General features: G+C 41.6%; 1 protein-coding gene across 2 annotated transcripts in view; it reads left to right on the top strand.

Moving 5' to 3' along the window:
- The window catches only part of LOC139534314 (galactose-3-O-sulfotransferase 2-like), a 54,107-nt gene that overhangs the window by 13,237 nt on the left and 21,800 nt on the right, over positions 1-19,070 (top strand). The window contains exons 1-2 of one of the 2 annotated variants that reach the window (XM_071333365.1): positions 15,914-16,270; positions 17,786-17,905. In XM_071333365.1, coding sequence (XP_071189466.1) covers positions 16,248-16,270; positions 17,786-17,905 — 143 coding nt within the window. In that variant the 5' untranslated portion in view covers positions 15,914-16,247. Of the gene's footprint in view, positions 1-15,913; positions 16,271-17,785; positions 17,906-19,070 lie in introns of those variants that run through there. The other variant, XM_071333366.1, reaches the window with a different exon arrangement.

Raw genomic sequence — 19,070 nt, 5'->3', positions numbered from 1 at the left:
AATTGGTATATTGTAATTACTTTGCCACCATGGCCTATTTATTGCCTTACCTCCCTTATCTTCCCTCATTTGCACACACTGTATATAGATTTTTTTTACTGTATTATTGACTGTATGTTTGTTTATTCCATGTGTAACTGTGTGTTGTTGTATGTGTCGATCTGCTTTGCTTTATTCTTGGCCAGGTCGCAGTTGTAAATGAGAAATTGTTCTCAACTAGCCTACCTGGTTAAATAAAGGTGAAATAAATAAAATAAAATACAATTTCCTGCAATTTTGCCATTGTGTTCATATGCTATCTGGGGGGCCCCCAAGCAACGTAACGCTAGATACGTATACTAAACAAGAGAGCTACCCCAGCAATTCCACCGTTAGGAAGCCGGAATAGCTAGCAGTTGCTAGCTCAACTCTGAGAGTTAGCCAAACTGGCTAGCATGCTATGCAGCGCTTGGTCTCAAAAGTCTATGTAGGACCAGATCACTGAGGTGGGACCCGGACCCTTCTGGGAAGAGGCAAGCACAGGCGGTGGGGGGATACCCACATAACCTGGTCGTTCTCTCGCTTTGAGTAGCCTCCCGTAACCAGCGACAGAGAGCACAGGAGCCGGGAGACATTCAACCCAACCAAAGTCCAAATGCATCTCCGCGTCCTACTCAAACTCGCCGAGGTACGGGCAACTGGGAGAGGAAGTTACTATCGGAAACACCAAGCTCCCTAGATAATGCTACCCGATAGTCAATAGAACCTGCGCCACGGACTAGCAGGGGAACAGTGCCCACGGTCCCCGAGCCTCGCACATTAACTGATATGAGCGAGAGCAGCCTGATCATGCACAGAGCCGAGACATACTGGACAAAAAACGTTAGCATCTTTTAATTCATTGGGACATGGTCGCGAACCCCAACCAGACTTGTTAGCCTTTGTCATTTCGGTCGAGTTAGACAATCTTACTTATTGCTATAGCCAGGCCAAGCAATCTGAAGAATAACTAATTGTTTGTGTTTAAGAAACGTATGAGAACCATACAAACTTCAACACACAACGTCCAGGGGGTGAGCACGCTCTACCACTAAGGGACAGTTTAGTTGGTTCAAAATTCCAAAGGCACTGAGCTAACTTTGTTGCAGGTTGTGTTGTAAATGTGAACATGAGTTAAAACCACCACTTCAGATTAATCAGACGTTTTTTCAGACGTTTTTTCTTGCACTATACCCAATGATTATGAAAACTTACTTGATAGGTCGGACGTCCTCATTGTGGTTTTATAGACGTTTTTAATGCATTTTATGTACACACTTTATTAGAATACTTATGAAATGCACATTGTTATATTTGGTAACACTTGCTTATTTTCCCTCGACTCCAATCCCTTTCGTCGCATTGAACGGATGTGGGTGGTGCAATGTCTACGTGTAAGGGTGCATATTATAAAACACTCACAAAAGCTCGGTGGATGGTCTTGAGGCCGATACATGAAGCTTAATAAAGAGCAGTGATACTATCAAGAGCAGTGTGCGGGTTTCTTAGTTTTTCACAGTTTAGTTGGTGCAACGTAAGACAGTCTCGTGTTCCAGTTGTTTGTTTTAGTAGAGTGAATCCTTCTTGTTCATGTGTGCAGCAGTGAGTGCATACTTGCATGTGGCTGGGTACACATTGCTGACAGCAGCAGTATACAATTACTGAACAGCAGCAGTAGGAAATAAGAGCCGTGGTCAGTTCCCCCAATGATTGAAATGCATCCTATTGAAGATAACCTTTTGGATAGCCTTGCTGTCCATCTCATTCGCACTGAAATGCATCCTCAACTCTGCAATACTCTCAGTACAACAAGGGCCTGTTCATCATGGTGCAAACGTTGCAGAATATCCAGATAGAAATGTATTGTATAGAACAGGGATAGCCTTGCTGTCCATCTCATTCGCACTAAAATGCATCCTCAACTCTGCAATACTCTCAGTACAACAAGGGCCTGTTCATCATGGTGCAAACGTTGCTGAATATCCAGATAGAAATATATTGAATAGAACAGGAGCCTCAGTGTAGAAAATTGCCCAGTTAGCACATAATGTTCTAAGAACCATATGTTTCTTAGTGCTTGGTGAGATTGTGGTTGTCCTATGGTTATTCTTCATGCAACCTTCCCACAACTTTCTGGGAATGGTGCAGGATAGTTGCTTGGCTTTGGAACATTCTCAGCACATTTAAGGAATTTGACAGAAACTATATTTTCTTGGTATTTCATTAGTTCAACAGAATGTTACCAAAAGTTCAAAAATGGTTACATTTCATTAACATTTTGGTAATGTTCTAGGAACGTTCTCTAGGTGGTTTGACATTGGGAATATTCTCAAATAGTTCTGTTGGAAGGTGAACCTTCACCCCATTCTGAGGTCCTGAGAGTTCTGGAGCAGGTTTTTATCAAGGATCTCTCTGTATTTTGCTTCGTTCATCTTTCCCTTGATCCTGACGAGTATCCCAGTCCATGGCGCTGAAAAATGTCCCCACAGCATAATGCTGCCACCACCATGCTTAACCTTAGGGATGGTGCCAGGTTTCCTCCAGACGTGACGCTTGTCATTCAGGCCAATGAGTTCAATCTGGGTTTCATCAGACCAGAGAATCTTGTTTCCCATGGTCTGAGAGTCTTTTGGTGCCTTTGGGCAAGCTCCAAGCGGGTTATCATTTTCCTTTTACTGAGGAGTGGCTTCCATCTAGCCTCTACCATAAAGGTCTGATTGGTGGAGTGCTGCAGAGATGGTTGTCCTTCTGGAAGGTTCTCCCATCTCCACAGAGGAACTCTAGAGCTCGATCAGAGTGACCGTCAAGTTCTTGGTTACCTCCTTGACCAAGGCCCTTCTCCCCTGATTGTTCAGTTTGGCCGGGCGGCCAGCTCTAGGAAGAGTCTTGGTGGTTCCAAACTATTTCCATTTAAGAATGGTGGAGGCCACTGTGGTCTTGGGGACCTTCAATGCTGCAGAATTGTTATGGTACCCTTCCCCGGATCTGTGCCTCGACACAATCCTGTCGCTCAAAGGACTATTCCTTCGACCTAATAGCTTGGTTTTTGCTTTGACATGCATTGTCAACTGTGGGACCTTATATAGACAGGTGTGTGAGCCTTTCCAAATCATGTCCAATCAATTGGATTTACCACAGGTGGACTCCAATCAAGTTGTGGAAACAGCTCAAGGATGATCAATGGAAACAGGATGCACCTGAGCTCAATTTCGAGTCGCATAGAAAAGGGTTACAAATACTTGCAGTACCAGTCAAAAGTTTGGACACATGTACTCATTCAAGGGTTTTTCTTTATTTTTACTATGTTCTACATTGTAAGGCATCAAAACTATGAAATAACACATATGGAATCATGTAGTAACCAAAAAAGTGTTAAACAAATCAAAATATATTTTAATTTTGAGATTCTTCAAAGTAGCCACCCTTTGCTTTGATGACAGCTTTGCACATTCATGGCATTCTCTCAACCAGCTTCACTTGGAATGCTTTTCCAACAGTCTTGAAGGAGTTCCCACATATGCTGAGCACCTGTTGGCTGCTTTTCTTTCACTCTGCGGTCCAAATCATCCCAAACCATCTCAATTGGGTTGGTTGGGTGATTGTGGAGGCCAGGTCATCTGATGCATCACTCTCCTTCTTGGTCAAATAGCCCTTACACAACCTGGAGGTGTGTTGGGTCATTGTCCTGTTGAAAAACAAATGATAGTTCCACTAAGCACAAACCAGATGGGATGGCGTATCGCTGCAGAATGCTGTGGTAGCCATGCTGGTTAAGTGTGCCTTGAATTCTAAATAAATCACAGACAGTGTCACCAGCAAAGCACCCCCACACCATCACACCTCCTCCTCCATGCTTCACAGAGGGAACAACACATGCAGAGATCATCCGTTCACCTACTCTGCGTCTCACAAAGACACGGCAGTTGGAATAAAAATTCTCAAATTTGGACTCAGACTTAAGGACAGATTTCCACCGGTCAAATGTCCATTGCTCGTGTTTCTTGGCAGAAGCAACTCTCTTCTTCTTATTGGTGTCCTTCGACCATGAAGGCCTGATTCACGCAGTCTCCTCTGAACAGTTGATGTTGAGATGTGTCTGTTACTTGAACTGTGAAGCATTTATTTGGGCTGCAATTTCTGAGGTTGGTAACTCTAATGAACTTATCATCTGCAGCAGAGGTAACGCTGGGTCTTCCTTTCATCTCGCATGAGAGACAGTTTCATCATAGCGCTTAATGGTTTTTCTGACTGCACTTGAAGAAACTCAAAGTTTTTGACATTGTCCTGATTGATTGACCTTCATGTCTTAAAGTAATGATTGACTGTCATTTCTCTTTGCTTCTTTGAGCAGTTAAAAAAATAAAAACATAATACGGACTTGGTATTTTACCAAATAGGGCTATCTTCTGTATACCACCCCTACCATGTCACAATACATCTGATTGGCTCAAATGCATTAAGAAGGAAAGAAATTCCACAAATGAACATTTAACAAGGCACAGCTGTTAATCGAAATGCATTCCAGGTTACTACCTCATGAAACTGGTTGTGAGAATGCCATGCGTGTGCGGAGCTGTTATCAAGTAAAAGGGTGGCTACTTTAAAGAATCTCAAATATAAAATATATTTTGATTTGTAATTTTTTGGGGGGGTTAATACATGGTTCCATATGTGTTATTTCATATTTTTGATGCCTTCAATAGTATTCTACAATGTGGAAATTAGTAAAAATAAAGAAAAACCCTGGAATGAGTAGGTGTGTCCAAACTTTTGACTGGTACTGTATGTAAATAAGGTATATCTGTTTTAGAAATATTTTTATATATTCGTAAACATTTCTAAAAACCTGTTTTCGCTTCATCATTATGGGGTATTGTGTGTAGATTGCTGAGGAAATGTTTTTATATAATTAATTTAAAAATAAGGCTGTAATGTAACAAAATGTGGAAAAAGTCAAGGGGTCTGAATACTCACTGTATATGAGTCTCACCGTCTTGTCTGTCATGTATGCCTACAATTATAGGGAATGATATCTTCTGGTCTGGTCATTATATTTCTATCTGCAACATTCTGAATGTTTCACCCCAGGCCCTGGCTTGGAAGGTTCAAGGGTGCAACATTACAGGCTGTTCAGATATAAATGTGTTTGAGTCTGCTGCTCTATGTGTTACATTTCTATATGCAATCTCTATATTTTTCTATGTGCAGTAAGACGTTTCACTCCAGGCCCTATATGGCCAGCCACAGAGAGAAGACACCCTTCACTTGAAGTGATAACTGTCTGTTCTATTCATTATATTTCTATCTGTATTCTTCTGCAACGTTCTGAACATTTCAGTTCCCCAAGTACACCCCAGGCTCTGCTGAGACCTCTGTCGGAGACAGTATTCAAGTGTTAGAAGTCCTAACTGTCTGCTCTATTCATTATATTTCTCTGTGCAGTGCTCTGAACGTTTCACCCCAGGCCCTGCACAGCCTGCACAGCTTGCCATGGCACGGAGACACACTTCAATAGAAGTGATAACGGCCTGCTTCCCCTCCATTATCACATTCCATTGCTTCCCGTTGAACTCTGCAGCGGCGAATTAGCGCCAAGTCCACTCTTTACTGCTACTGCTTGAACTGGAGGTTGTGCACTACTTTTGACCAGGGCCATAGGGCACATGTAGAAGTAGTGAACTTGTAAAAAGTAGTTAGACAAAGTTCTCTTGGATGTTCAGCATTCGAAGTGAGTGACAGAGACCGTTTGACTTCAAATCAAATCTGATTTTATTGGTCACATACAGTTGAAGTCGGAAGTTTACATACACCTTAGCCAGATACATTTAAACTCAGTTTTTCCCAATTCCTGACATTTAATCCGAGTAAAAATTCCCTGTCTTAGGTCAGTTAGGATCACCACTTTATTTTAAGAATGTTAAATGTCAGAATAATAGTAGAGAGAATGATTTATTTCAGATTTTATCTCTTTCATCACATTCCCAGTGGGTCAGAAGTTTACATACACTCAATTAGTATTTGGTAGCATTGCCTTTAAATTGTTTAACTTGGGTCAAATGTTTCGGGTAGCCTTCCACAAGCTTCCCACAGTAAGTTGGGTGAATTATGGCCCATTCCTCCTGACAGAGCTGGTGTAACTGAGTCAGGTTTGTAAGGTTTGTAGGCCTCCTTGCTCGCACACGCTTTTTCAGTTCTGATCACAAATGTTCTATTGGACTGAGGTAAGGGCTTTGTGATTGCCACTCTAATACCTTGACTTTGTTGTCCTTAAGCCATTATGCCACAACTTTGGAAGTATGCTTGGGGTCATTGTCCATTTGGAAGACCCATTTGCGACCAAGCTTTAACTTCCTGACTGATGTCTTGAGATGTTGCTTCAATATATACACATAATTTTCCTCCCTCATGATGCCATCTATTTTGTGATGTGCACCAGCCCCTCCTGCAGCAAAACAACCCCACAACATGATGCTGCCACCACCGTGCTTCACGGTTGGGATGGTGTTCTTCGGGTTGCAAGCCTCCCCCTTTTTCCTCCAAACATAACAATGGTCATTATGGCCAAACAGTTCTATTTTTGTTTCATCAGACCAGAGGACATTTCTCCAAAAAGTACGATCTTTGTCCCCATGTGCAGTTGCAAACCGTAGTCTGGCTTTTTTATGCCGGTTTTGGAGCAGTGGCTTCTTCCTTGCTGAGCGGCCTTTCAGGTTATGTTGATATAGGACTCGTTTTACTGTGGATATAGATACTTTTGTACCTGTTTCCTCCAGCATTTTCACAAGGTCCTTTTCTGTTGTTCTGGGATTGATTTGCACTTTTCGCACCAAAGTACGTTCATCTCTAGGAGACAGAACGCGTCTCTTTCCTGAGCGGTATGACGGCTGCGTGGTGCCATGGTGTTTATACTTGCGTACTGTTGTTTGTACAGATGAACGTGGTACCTTCAGGCGTTTGGAAATTTCTCCCAAGGATGAAACAGACTTGTGGAGGTCTACAATTGTTTTTCTGAGGTCTTGGCTGATTTCTTTAGATTTTCCCATGATGTCAAGCAAAGAGGCACTGAGTTTGAAGGTAGGCCTTGAAATACATCTACAGGTACACCTCCAATTGACTCAAATGATGTCAGTTAGCCTATCAGAAGCTTCTAAAGCCATGATATAATTTTCTGGAAATTTCCAAGCTGTTTAAAGGCACAGTCATGTTAGTGTATGTAAACTTCTGACCCACTGGAATTGTGATACAGTGAATTATAAGTGAAATAATCTGTCTGTAAACAATTGTTGGAAAATTACTTGTGTCATGCACAAAGTAGATGTCCTAACCGACTTGCCAAAACTATAGTTTGTTAACAAGAAATTTGTGGAGTGGTTGACAAACGAGTTTTAATGACTCCAACCTAAGTGTATGTAAACTTCTGACTTCAACTGTACAGTCGTGGCCAAAAGTTTTGAGAATGACACAATTATTAATTTTCACAAAGTCTGCTGCCTCAGGTTGTATGATGGCAATTTGCATATACTCCAGAATGTTACGAAGAGTGATCAGATGAATTGCAATTAATTTCCAAGTCCCTCTTTGCCATGCAAATGAACTGAATCCCCCAAAAACATTTCCACTGCATTTCAGCCCTGCCACAAAAGGACCAGCTGACATCATGTCAGTGATTCTCTCGTTAACACAGGTGTGAGTGTTGACGAGGACAAGGCTGGAGATCACTCTGCCATGCTGATTGAGTTCGAATAACAGTCTGGAAGCTTCAAAAGGAGGGTGGTGCTTGGAATCATTGTTCTTCCTCTGTCAGTCATGGTTACCTGCAAGGAAACACGTGCAGTCATCATTGCTTTGCACAAAAAGGGCTTCACAGGCAAGGATATTTCTGCCAGTAAGATTGCACCTAAATCAACCATATATCGGATCATCAAGAACTTCAAGGAGAGCGGTTCAATTGTTGTGAAGAAGGCTTCAGGGCGCCGAAGAAAGTCCAGCAAGCGCCAGAACCGTCTCCTAAAGTTGATTCAGCTGCGGGACCGGGGCACCAGCAGTACAGAGCTTGCTCAGGAATGGCAGCAGGCAGGTGTGAATGCATCTGCACGCACAGTGAGGCGAAGACTTTTGGAGGATGGCCTGGTGTCAAGAAGGGCAGCAAAGAAGCCACTTCTCTCCAGGAAAAACATCAGGGACAGACTGATATTCTGCAAAAGGTACAGGGATTGGACTGCTGAGGACTGGGGTAAAGTCATTTTCTCTGATGAATCCCCTTTCCAATTGTTTGGGGCATCCGGAAAAAAGCTTGTCCGGAGAAGACAAGGTGAGTGCTACCATCAGTCCTGTCTCATGCCAACAGTAAAGCATCCTGACACCATTCATGTGTGGGGTTGCTTCTCAGCCAAGGGAGTGGGCTCACTCACAATTTTGCCTAAGAACACAGCCATGAATAAAGAATGGTTCCAACACATCCTCCGAGAGCAACTTCTCCCAACCATCCAGGCAAAAGTGATAACTAAGTGGCTCGGGGAAGAAAACATCGATATTTTGGGTCCATGGCCAGGAAACTCCCCAGACCTTAATCCCATTGAGAACTTGTGGTCAATCCTCAAGAGGCAGGTAGACAAACAAAACCCCACAAATTCTGAACTCCAAGAATTGATTATGCAAGAATGGGCAGCCATCAGTCAAGATGTGGCCCAGAAGTTAATTGCCAGCATGACAGCGGATTGCAGAGGTCTTGAAAAAGAAGGGTCAACACTGCAAATATTGACTCTTTGCATCAACTTAATGTAATTGTCAATAAAAGCCTTTGACACTTATGAAATGCTTGTAATTATACTTCAGTATTCCATAGTAACATCTGACAAAAATATCTAAAGACACTGAAGTAGCAAACTTTGTGGAAATTAATATTTGTGTCATTCTCAAAACTTTTGGCCACGACTGTACATACATGGTAAGCAGATGTCATTACGAGTGTAGCGAAATGCTTATGCTTGTAGATCCGACGGTGCAGCAGTATCTAACAGGTAATATCTAACATTTCACAACAAAACCTAATACACACAATCCTGTAAAGGAATGGGATGAGAATATATAAGTATAAAATATATGGATGATCAGTGACAGAGTGGCTAAGATGCAATAGATAGTAAAGAATAGATAGTGAAGGATACAATATACAGTATATACATATGAGATGAGTAATGACTAATGCGAGATATGTAAACATTCTTAAAGTGGCATTATTAAAGTGACTAGTGTTCCATTTATTAAATTGGCCAATGATATCAAGTCTGTAGGTAGGCAGCCGCCTCTCTGTGCTGTTTAACAATCTGATGTTCTTGAGATAGAAGGTGTTTTTCAATCTCTCTTTCCCAGGTCTGATACACCTTGTACTGACCTCGCCTTCTGGATGGAAGCGGGGTGAACAGGTAGTGGCTCGGGTGGTTATTGTCCTTGATGATCTTTTTTGCCTTCCTGTGACATCGGGTGTTGTAGGTGTCCTGCACCACCCTCTGGAGAGCCCTGCGGTTGTGGGCGGTGCAGTTGCAGTACCAGGCGGTGATACAGCCTGTAAAAGTTAGTGAGGGTTTTCGGTGACAAGCCACATTTTTTCAGCCTCCTGGGGTTGAAGAGGTGCCGTTGCGCCTTCTTCACCACACTGTCTGTGTGCGTGGACCAATTTCAGTTTGTCGGTGATATGTACACCGAGGAACTTTCCACCTTCTCCACTGCTGTCCCGTCGATGTGGATAGGGGGGTGCTCCCTTTGCTGTTTCCTGAAGTCCACAATCATCTCTGTTGTTTTGCTGACATTGAGTGAGAGGTTATTTTCCTGACACCACACTCCGAGGGCCCTGTGCATATTAAAAGACCAGTTTGTCTTATATAATGCTGAATGGACCGAATGTAATGGTCATTCTGCATTTGAGTACTGTAATTATAATACTGTACATTAGGTCCAATTTATTCTTTACCTTTACACGTGATATTTCTTGGTCTTAGACTGAATGGACTGAAGGACTGAATGGAGCCTAATGCTCTTCATGCATTCAGTAATAGATAGCTACAATACAAATGCATATTATGTGCATAGGAACCCTTTGAGTAAGACTAAAGGGATCTGGATGTGGCCTGATGGTCATCATACATTTATACTGAACAAAAATATAAATGCAACATGTAAAGTGTTGGTCTCATGATTCATGAATTGAAGTAAAAGATCCCAGAAATGTTCCATACACACAACAGCTTATTTCTCTCAGATTTTGTGCACACATTTGTTTACATCCCTGTCAGTGAGCATTTCTCCTTTGCCAAGAAAATCCATTCACCTGACAGGTGTGGCAAATCAAGAAGCTGATTAAACCGCATGATCATTACACAGGTGCACCTTGTGCTGGGGACAATAAAAGGCCATTCTAAAATGTGCAATTTTGTCACACAACACAATGCCACAGATGTCTCAAGTTTTGAGGGAGCATGCAATTGGCCTGCTGACTGCAGGAATGTCCACCAGAGCTGTTGTCAGAGAATTGAATGTACATTTCTCCATAAGCCGCCTCCAACGTCGTTTTAGAGAATTTGGCAGTAGTCCAACCGTCCTCACAACCGCAGCCACCCGGACAGCTGATGAAATAGAGGAGTATTTCTGTCTGTAATAAACCCCTTTTGTTGGGAAAAAGTCATTCTGATTGGCTGGGTCTAGCTCCCCAGTGGGTGGGCCTGGCTCCCAAGTGGGTGGTCCTATGACGTCCCAGGTCCACCCATGGCTGTGTCCCTGCCCAGTCATGTGAAATCCATAGATTAGGGCCTAATTTATTTATTTCAATTGACTGATTTCCTCATGTGAACTGTAACTCAATAAAATCTTTGAAATTGTTGCATGTTACATTTATATTTTTGTTCAGTAGTGTAATAGATACTGTACTGTACATTAGTTCCTTAACATTATTATGTGATGTAGTATTTATTATATGTCGATATTAAAGGGATAGTTCACCCAAATTACAAAATTGCACATAGCAGCCAGGTTATCAAACCCAAAGCATTGATTGCTGATACTGTCTCCCCTTGTCCTATGACTGCTTATAGAGTAAGGAAACCAATATTTAATTTTGGTGAACGATCCCTTTAAATTTGTCAAAAATAATCTAGTCTTCTTTTTTTTATTGGTTGCCACAGATTAATCTCTACACTGCAGCGATGATACATTTTTAGGTTATCCTTTGATTTATTTATATTTTTTATTTATATTTTATTTTAATATAGGTGATCTCATCCCATTGAGATTATAAAAGGAAAATCTATTTTTTCAAAGGGACACCTGTCCAAACAAAATGACCCCATGCCCAGCAATCAAACACTACAGTTTGGGCTATTATAATTTATCCTTTATTTTATGGTGGTCCCATTGAGATTTTAAAATCTATAACAAGGGATATCACCCCAAAACATTTCCCCAGCAATCAGACATTACAGTATTTAGGTATTATTACACCAGTATTATTATCACCGGTATTATGATTCAGTATTAGGTGGTGGTAGTGTTGATCCTATTGCCTCTAGGTAAGTTCAGCTGGGTTCAGTCACACGCTCTGCCCGGTCTCTGCTCTGGAGGATCCTTCATGATAATTTAAGATAAAACAATGAAACTTACGGTTACTTTTCCATCAGTTCGTTTTTTAACCTTTGTATACTTAAGGGGTGCTTTGAGGAACCCTTTTCAAAAGAGCGGTGCGTTTTGGAACCAGCATTGTGCTCGTGAGTAAAGGGCGCTCGTGCGTACTATTCGAATTGAGACGGTCGGTCAAAAGATGCACTGGAAGCGGGAAGCGTGTGGATGGTTGTAGACCCCTACAGGTGAAAGACAACTGCAAAGGATCGATGAGAAAGGTGAGTAAATGTTAGCTATTCGATAGCAAAGTTCATCATGTAATGTAGTCTTCGTTTTTCATCAGCTAGCCTGTAATGTTAGCTGCTATTTGTTGTATAATTGTTGGTACATTTTAGCTAACGTTAGCTTGCTAGTTAAAGTTACTGTAATGTTAGCTAACTTTAGCTAGCTAGATTCAATATTGCAAAATGTTCATCCTCATTTAAACCCATAATACACTCTCTCACCACTCCTTCCATCCTCCTCCCTTAAGACTTTCACACAGAGAGAGAGAGAGAGCGAGAGCGAGATAACCCAATCTAGGTTATATTAAAGGTGAAATATGCAGAAATTGTTCCGCCATTTCCTGATTGAAAAAATTCTAATAGTTTGCCTAATTTCAGTTTGTGTCAAAACAAGCATTCATTGTGTAAAGAATGATTGTACCATCTAAACCTCTGTTAAATATACTTTCCATAACCCAAAATATTGTATGTTCAGCAGTTTGAAGCAGATGTACTAAACTGAAAGATATATGTTACATTTGATATCAACTACTCATGTTGACTGTGTCTAATTTATGTCTTTCAGGGTGGTGTGTCTGGATGGACTGCTCTGATGGAGAAACTCAACCTCCACAAACTCTACGCCTATGTAGATATTCCATTACAAATCTGCCGTTTCCAGCTACAATAGTCATTTACAACATTAACAATGTCTACACTGTATTTCTGATCTATTTGATGTTATTTTAATGGACAAAAAATGTGCTTTTCTTTCAAAAACAAGGACATTTCTAAGTGACCCCAAACTTTTGAACAGTAGTGTCTATATGAATGTTTTTATGTTTAGATTCATAATATAATTTAAAAGTATGCATTAAGGGATCTGTAATAGAATAAATGTGGCAAAATGTCTACATTATGAATGTAGACATTAATAAAGGCATTTCTAATAATGTGGGACGTGACGCTTGGCATTCAGGCCAAAGAGTTCAATATTGGTTTCCTCAGACCAGAGAATCTTGTTTCTCATGGTTTGAGAGTCTTTAGGTGCCTTTTGACAAACTCAAAGCGGGTTGTCATGTGCCTTATACTGAGGAGTGGCTTCCGTCTGGCCACTCTAACATAAAGGCCTGATTGGTGGAGTGCTGCAGAGATGGTTGTCCTTCTGGAAGGTTCTCCCCTCTCCACAGAGGAACTCTAGAGCTCTGTCAGAGTGACCATCAGGTTCTTGGTCACCTCCCTGACCAAGGCCCTTCTCCCCCGATTTCTCAGTTTGGCCAGGCAGCCAGCTCTAGGAAGAGTCTTGGTGGTTCCAAACATCTTCCATTTTAGAATGATGGAGGCCACTGTGTTCTTGGGGACCTTCAATGCTACAGAAATTGTTTGGTACCCTTCCCCAGATCTGTGCCTCGACACAATCCTGTTTCGTTGCTCAATGGATAATTCCTTCGACCTCATGGCTTGGTTTTTGCTCTGACCATGCACTGTCAACTATGGGACCTTATATAGACAGGTGTGTGCCTTTCAAAATCATGTCCAATCAATTGAATTTACCACAGGTGGACTCCAATCAAGTTGTAGAAACATCTCAAGGGTGATCAATGGAAACAGGATGCACCTGAGCTCAATTTCGAGTCTCATAGCATAGGGTCTGAATACATAAGTAAATAAGGTATTTCTGTTTTTTATTTGTAATAAATTTGCGAAAATTTCTAAAAACCTGTTTTTGCTTTTTCATTATGGGGTATTGTGTGTAGATTGCTGAGGATTTTTATTTTATTTAATACATTTTAGAATAAGGCTGTCAAGTAACAAAATGTGGATAAAGTCAAGGGGGCTGAATTCTTTACGAAGGCGCTGTACAAAGCTGGTTTGAATCCCCGAGCCGGCAAGGTGGAAAAATCTGCCATTCTATGCTTGAGCAAGGCAGTTAACCCCCAACAACTGCTTCCCGCGCGCCGATTAAGGTAGCTCCCCGCACCTCTCTGATTCAGAGGGGTTGGGTTAAATGTGGAAGACACATTTCGTTTGAATGCATTCAGTTGTGCAACTGACTTGGTATCCCCTTTCCCTTCCCATTAATTCAGCTCCGCCCTGTGGTTTCTGTAGTGCACTTGGAATAGAGTTTTTAAAAACACTGGATTGATGCAAATAATCATGATTCTGCCAGGTAGGCATACAGTGCCTTCAGAAAGTATTCACACCCCTTGACTTTTTCCAAATTTTGTTGTGTTACAGCCTGAATTTAAAATGGATGACATTTAGATTGTTAGCCACCCCATAATATGAAAGTAGAATATTATGTTTTTCAGACATTTTTACAAATTAATTAAAAATGAAAAGCTGAAATGTCTTGAATCAATAAGTTTTCAACCCCTTTGTTGTGGCAAGCCAAAATCATTTCAGGAGTAAAGATGTGCTTAACAAGTCACATAATAAGTTGCATGGATTCACTCTGTGCAATTATAGTGTTTAACATCATTTTTAATGACTACCTCATCTCTGTACCCAACATATACAATTATTTGTAAGATCCCTCAGTTGAGCACTGAATTCCAAACACAGATTCAACCACAAAGACCAGAGAGGTTTTCCAATGCCTCGCAAAGAAGGGAACCTATTGGTAGATGGGTAAAAATGTAAAAAAGCAGACATTGAATATCCCTTTGAGCATGGTTAAGATATTAATTACACTTTGGGTGGTGTATCAATACACCAAGTCACTAAAACAATACAGGCGTCCTTCCTAACTCAGTTGCCGGAGAAGAAGGAAACCGCTCAGGGATTTCACCATGAGGCCAAAACAGTTACAGAGTTGAATGGCTGTGATAGGAGAAAACTGAGGATGAATCAACAACATTGTAGTTACTCCACAATACTAACATAATTGACAGAGTGAAAAGATGGAAGCATGTACAGAATAAACATTTTCCAAAACATGCACCCTGTTTAGCAACAAGGTAATAAAGTAATACTGCCAAAAATGTGGCAAAGCAATTCACCTTTTGTCCTGAATGCAAAGTGTTATGTTGAGAGATTAATTTACCTTTTAACAGGACAAAAACCTATAACACAAGGCCAAATCTACACCTGAGTTGCTTACCAAGAAAACAGTGAATGTTCCTGAGTGGCTGAGTTCCAGTTTTGACTTAAATCTACTTGGATATCTATGTCAAGACCTGAAAATGGTTGTCTAGCAATGATGACCAACCAATTTGACAGAGCTTGAAGAATTTTGAAAAGAATAATGGGCAAATGTTGCACAATCGAGGTGTGGAATGCTCTTAGAGCCTTACCCAGAAAGACTCACAGCCATACTTGCAGCCAAAGGTTACATATGTAAATGAGATATTTCTGTATTTCATGTTCATAAATTCCTGGTTTGCATACCCATTCTTGCCTTAACATTTATCATAACTTGAAACATTTCCTACTTCCCTACCCCATGCTGTTTGAGAGCTCAGCCCGTGCTCTGTATGTGTGCAGGCCGCATGTAATAAATACACATAATGAACGAACAGCTTCCGGTATCCATCCTTTAAAAAAAATCAATTATAAAGCCTAGATTAAAAAAAAAAAAAAAAAAAAAAGCATTATTACAACAGCAACAAAAAGCATTTCACTGGCCCAAGCTGCCCATTGACGGGATGATCATCCGGGTTTCCAAAACATCACCTGTATGTCGAGCCCTGACAGACAGGGGCATTCCCGTGCTGTTGTTGCTTCTTCAGAAAGTTTGGGTCAATTGCACATTACTGTTTGAATAAATCATGATGATAAAAAAACGTGACCATGTACATTTATTTCACTGGAACCCTGGCAACCAATTAAAAATGTGTGTTGCACTGCCAAGTCAAACGGTCGCAAATGTGACTTTTTTGGTCGCAGCATCGAACACTGTGTGCGCGCGCTTGTTTGTGTGTGCTGTGTCTGTGTCCCTGTGTATGTTTGTGTGTAACTCCCCCGCCTCTCATGACCCCCACCCCTGCACATAAACATTTACGCTTTCAAAGCCAACCCCTTTCTCTCCGTCCAAACCTGTTTTATCCCAGAGCCCTGAAGGAGCAGCTAGCCAGCAAGGAGAAAGGCGCAATAATAAAAGGGAATGCAGCTTGACAAACAGCACTGCGAGGGCGTCACGTAGCATCCTACGGTAGCCTAAAATCGTAACGCAAAACCTCCGGGATTTTATACAGAAGACAATAATACTCGTTAATCTATAGCGATGGCTTGATTTGATCGGTGAGTTTTCGGTAAAGGCACGGCCAGGGCTCGTGCCTTCGAGATGCACCGTGGCTCCTGCTGCCGCCAACCGCTGCAACACGCCACGGAAACCGCCACCGGCCCGGTTCTATCATGGCTTTCAAACGGAGAGCGAGGTAAGAACACCGAGTTTGTGTTCAGTCGAGACCGGGACGGGGCTTGCATTGCAATCCGAGCCAGCAGCGGAATCGGACAAGGGAGGTTGATAGATGCAAGGGTCTGAATTTCTCATTGAAACCGAAGCTGAGATTGATACAGACAGCGGTGGTTGTTTTATTACGGTCGGTCTACTGAAAGGAGAATCCCACCAAACTAAGGCCCCCACGTTCGTGCGATAATGTCTCTTCCTTAAGCGATACCCTTCATTGAGCATTCCGTTTATATAATTTGTATTAGGGCGTCTCACAATGTAACTTATGTTAAGCGTTTGCTTGCCTTGCTTGCTTACTAGCAGGTCGACTCATCATCACCATGCTCGCTTGTGTGACAAACTGAAATCCGTGATTTCGCTCTGTCTGTTACGATTCTGTGGTGTTAGCTAGAAAGATTAATGTTCAATCAGCAGTGTTCTTGTCTGTGGTTAATGCTTAATGCCTCGCCTCCTCTCAGTCCGAAAAACCTTTGTGCTTGATTGAACACCTGGGAACATTGAAGTATATTTCCACCCACTATCTTCGTGTTTATCATCATTTTATTATAACAATAAATCAATGCATTATAGCACACAGCAGAAGAGGTTATTACTGTGACATAAACATTACAGCGGGACAGTAGGCTAGAGCTGTAGCAAGCTATCTAGCAGTACAATGCCTGTTACTGTTGTGGCTGAAAGAGTCAGTGACAGGTTTGCACAGCACAGGGATATCATTACAGTACCGCTAAACCAATTCCTCTTATGATGACATGTGATACTGCATTGAACCAGATACCCCTATTTAGAAGTACTCTATAGGCCTACTTCCACTATTTTTCAAGCACTACCCTTGCCAAATAGAGGAAAGTAAACAAACGCATCAATGAAGAGTGAGTAAATAGTGTGCACACACATATGAATTCATGAAATTCCTCTACCCTCTATAGACACCCTCTATAGACTTGTTGTTTAGGTCAATTATTCCTTGTTCTGTTTACATACTGTGTTCGCTGACATCATACTCAGAGAATGTGCTTGCTGATACTGGTGCTTCTCACTGGTCATCACAACCCTCAAGTCATAATTGTTTGGCGACCCATGCAACGCCGCCGCTCTCACACTACCTTTCTTTATCTTTCTCCCTCCCTCTATTTCCCTTCCTCCCTCTCTCCTTATTTCTCTGTCCCACTTCCACTCCCCTCTATCGCTCCTCCCTTGCTCTTTATACCCTCTCCCCTTCTCCTTCCTCTCCCGCCCCACTCCAGGAGGATGCGGCTGGGGCCTACGTGGCTCTGAGCCTAACCCTTATATTAGTTTGGTGTGTTATATCATATTTGTTTGGTGACCCATGCAATTCTCTCTCTCTCTGTCTCTCTCTCTGTCTTTCTCTCGCACGCACGCACACACACACACACAAAGGGTTTGCGGCTGGGGCACATGTGGCTCTGGACCCTTAAATAAATAACAATAATATTTATAATTCTCTCCCTCTCCACAGGAGGATGCGGCTAGGGCTGGGGCGCTATCGAGTGGGGCCCATGTGGCTCTGGAAGGCCCTGCTGGTGTTCGTGGCCATCGCCTTCGCAGGACAGTTACTGGGGGTCATCTTCAACAAAAGGTCAGAGGTCCTCCACCCCAGCATGGTCCCAGATCAGTTCCTGCTGTCTTTGCAAACTCCTGTTTGACAATGAGCGTTGGAGTTGGCAAGAAAGCGCAAACAGTTGTGGGATCAGGCTATAGCTACTCTGCAGCTCTTTGTAAAAACAACGTCTTCTTCTTTTTCTATTCTATCGTTCTTCAATAGAGAATAGAATCAACTTCCCTATCCCAGTCCATAACCAGTATATAACCAGTATAGGAACAACCAATACAGCAATATGTTGTGTTCAGTCAACTTTCACCTGCACCTTTAGCAATTTGCTATTTGCACCTTCCTCTTTTTTTCCATATTGCTTTCATCAGCAAAACAATGAAGAAGAAAAATACATTGTAGTAGCACCTACATTATAGAGACTTACCTTGTACTGTATGTTACGTCTTGGTTCATTAATAACCTCTAAAAGTCTAAGCTGTTGGGGGGGTTCTACTTAGCTAACATATGGACTTGTTTTAAGATGATCATACCATGGGTCATTTAGCTATATGATTTTTAATTTTAGGACCCCTATATATTTATAAAATATTTAATAAAATATTGAATTTGGCCTTAACTACTATATCCCATGGAAACGCATTGAATAACACATTCATAAATGGCAAAAAAGACAGTAAAAAAATCAATAATAAGGTATAAGGTTTTGAAGTGTCTGGCCGATATCTAGGACATATAAGAAAGCTCAAGAAATATTTAAGTACGTTTTTTTTACACATATTTAACCCCTTATTTTGGTTGGCATAAAACTACCTCCAAACTTCGATTCATTTGTATGGTTTCCTTTCGGACAAGTCCCTTGACACTTTTTAATATTTTTTAAATTATATTTAGCCTTTATTTAACTAGCCAAGTCAGTTAAGAACAAATTCTTATTTACAATGACGACCTACCAAAACACAAAAGGCCTCCTGCGTTGGACGGGGGCCTGGGATTAAAAATGTAAAATAAAACAACGAGAGAGACACCACAACACTACATAAAGAGAGACCTAAGACAACAATATAGCATGGCAGCAACGCATGACAACACAGCATGGTAGAAACACAACATGGTAGCAGCACAAAACATGGTACAAACATTATTGGGCACAGACAACAGCACAAAGGGCAAGAGGTAGAGACAACAATAC

This window comes from Salvelinus alpinus, chromosome 11 (genome assembly GCF_045679555.1).
Source record: "Salvelinus alpinus chromosome 11, SLU_Salpinus.1, whole genome shotgun sequence".
In the NCBI taxonomy this organism is placed as follows: domain Eukaryota; kingdom Metazoa; phylum Chordata; class Actinopteri; order Salmoniformes; family Salmonidae; genus Salvelinus; species Salvelinus alpinus.
The sequence above is the reverse complement of the archived record's forward strand: the minus strand, read 5'-3'. Positions and strand labels throughout refer to the sequence as shown.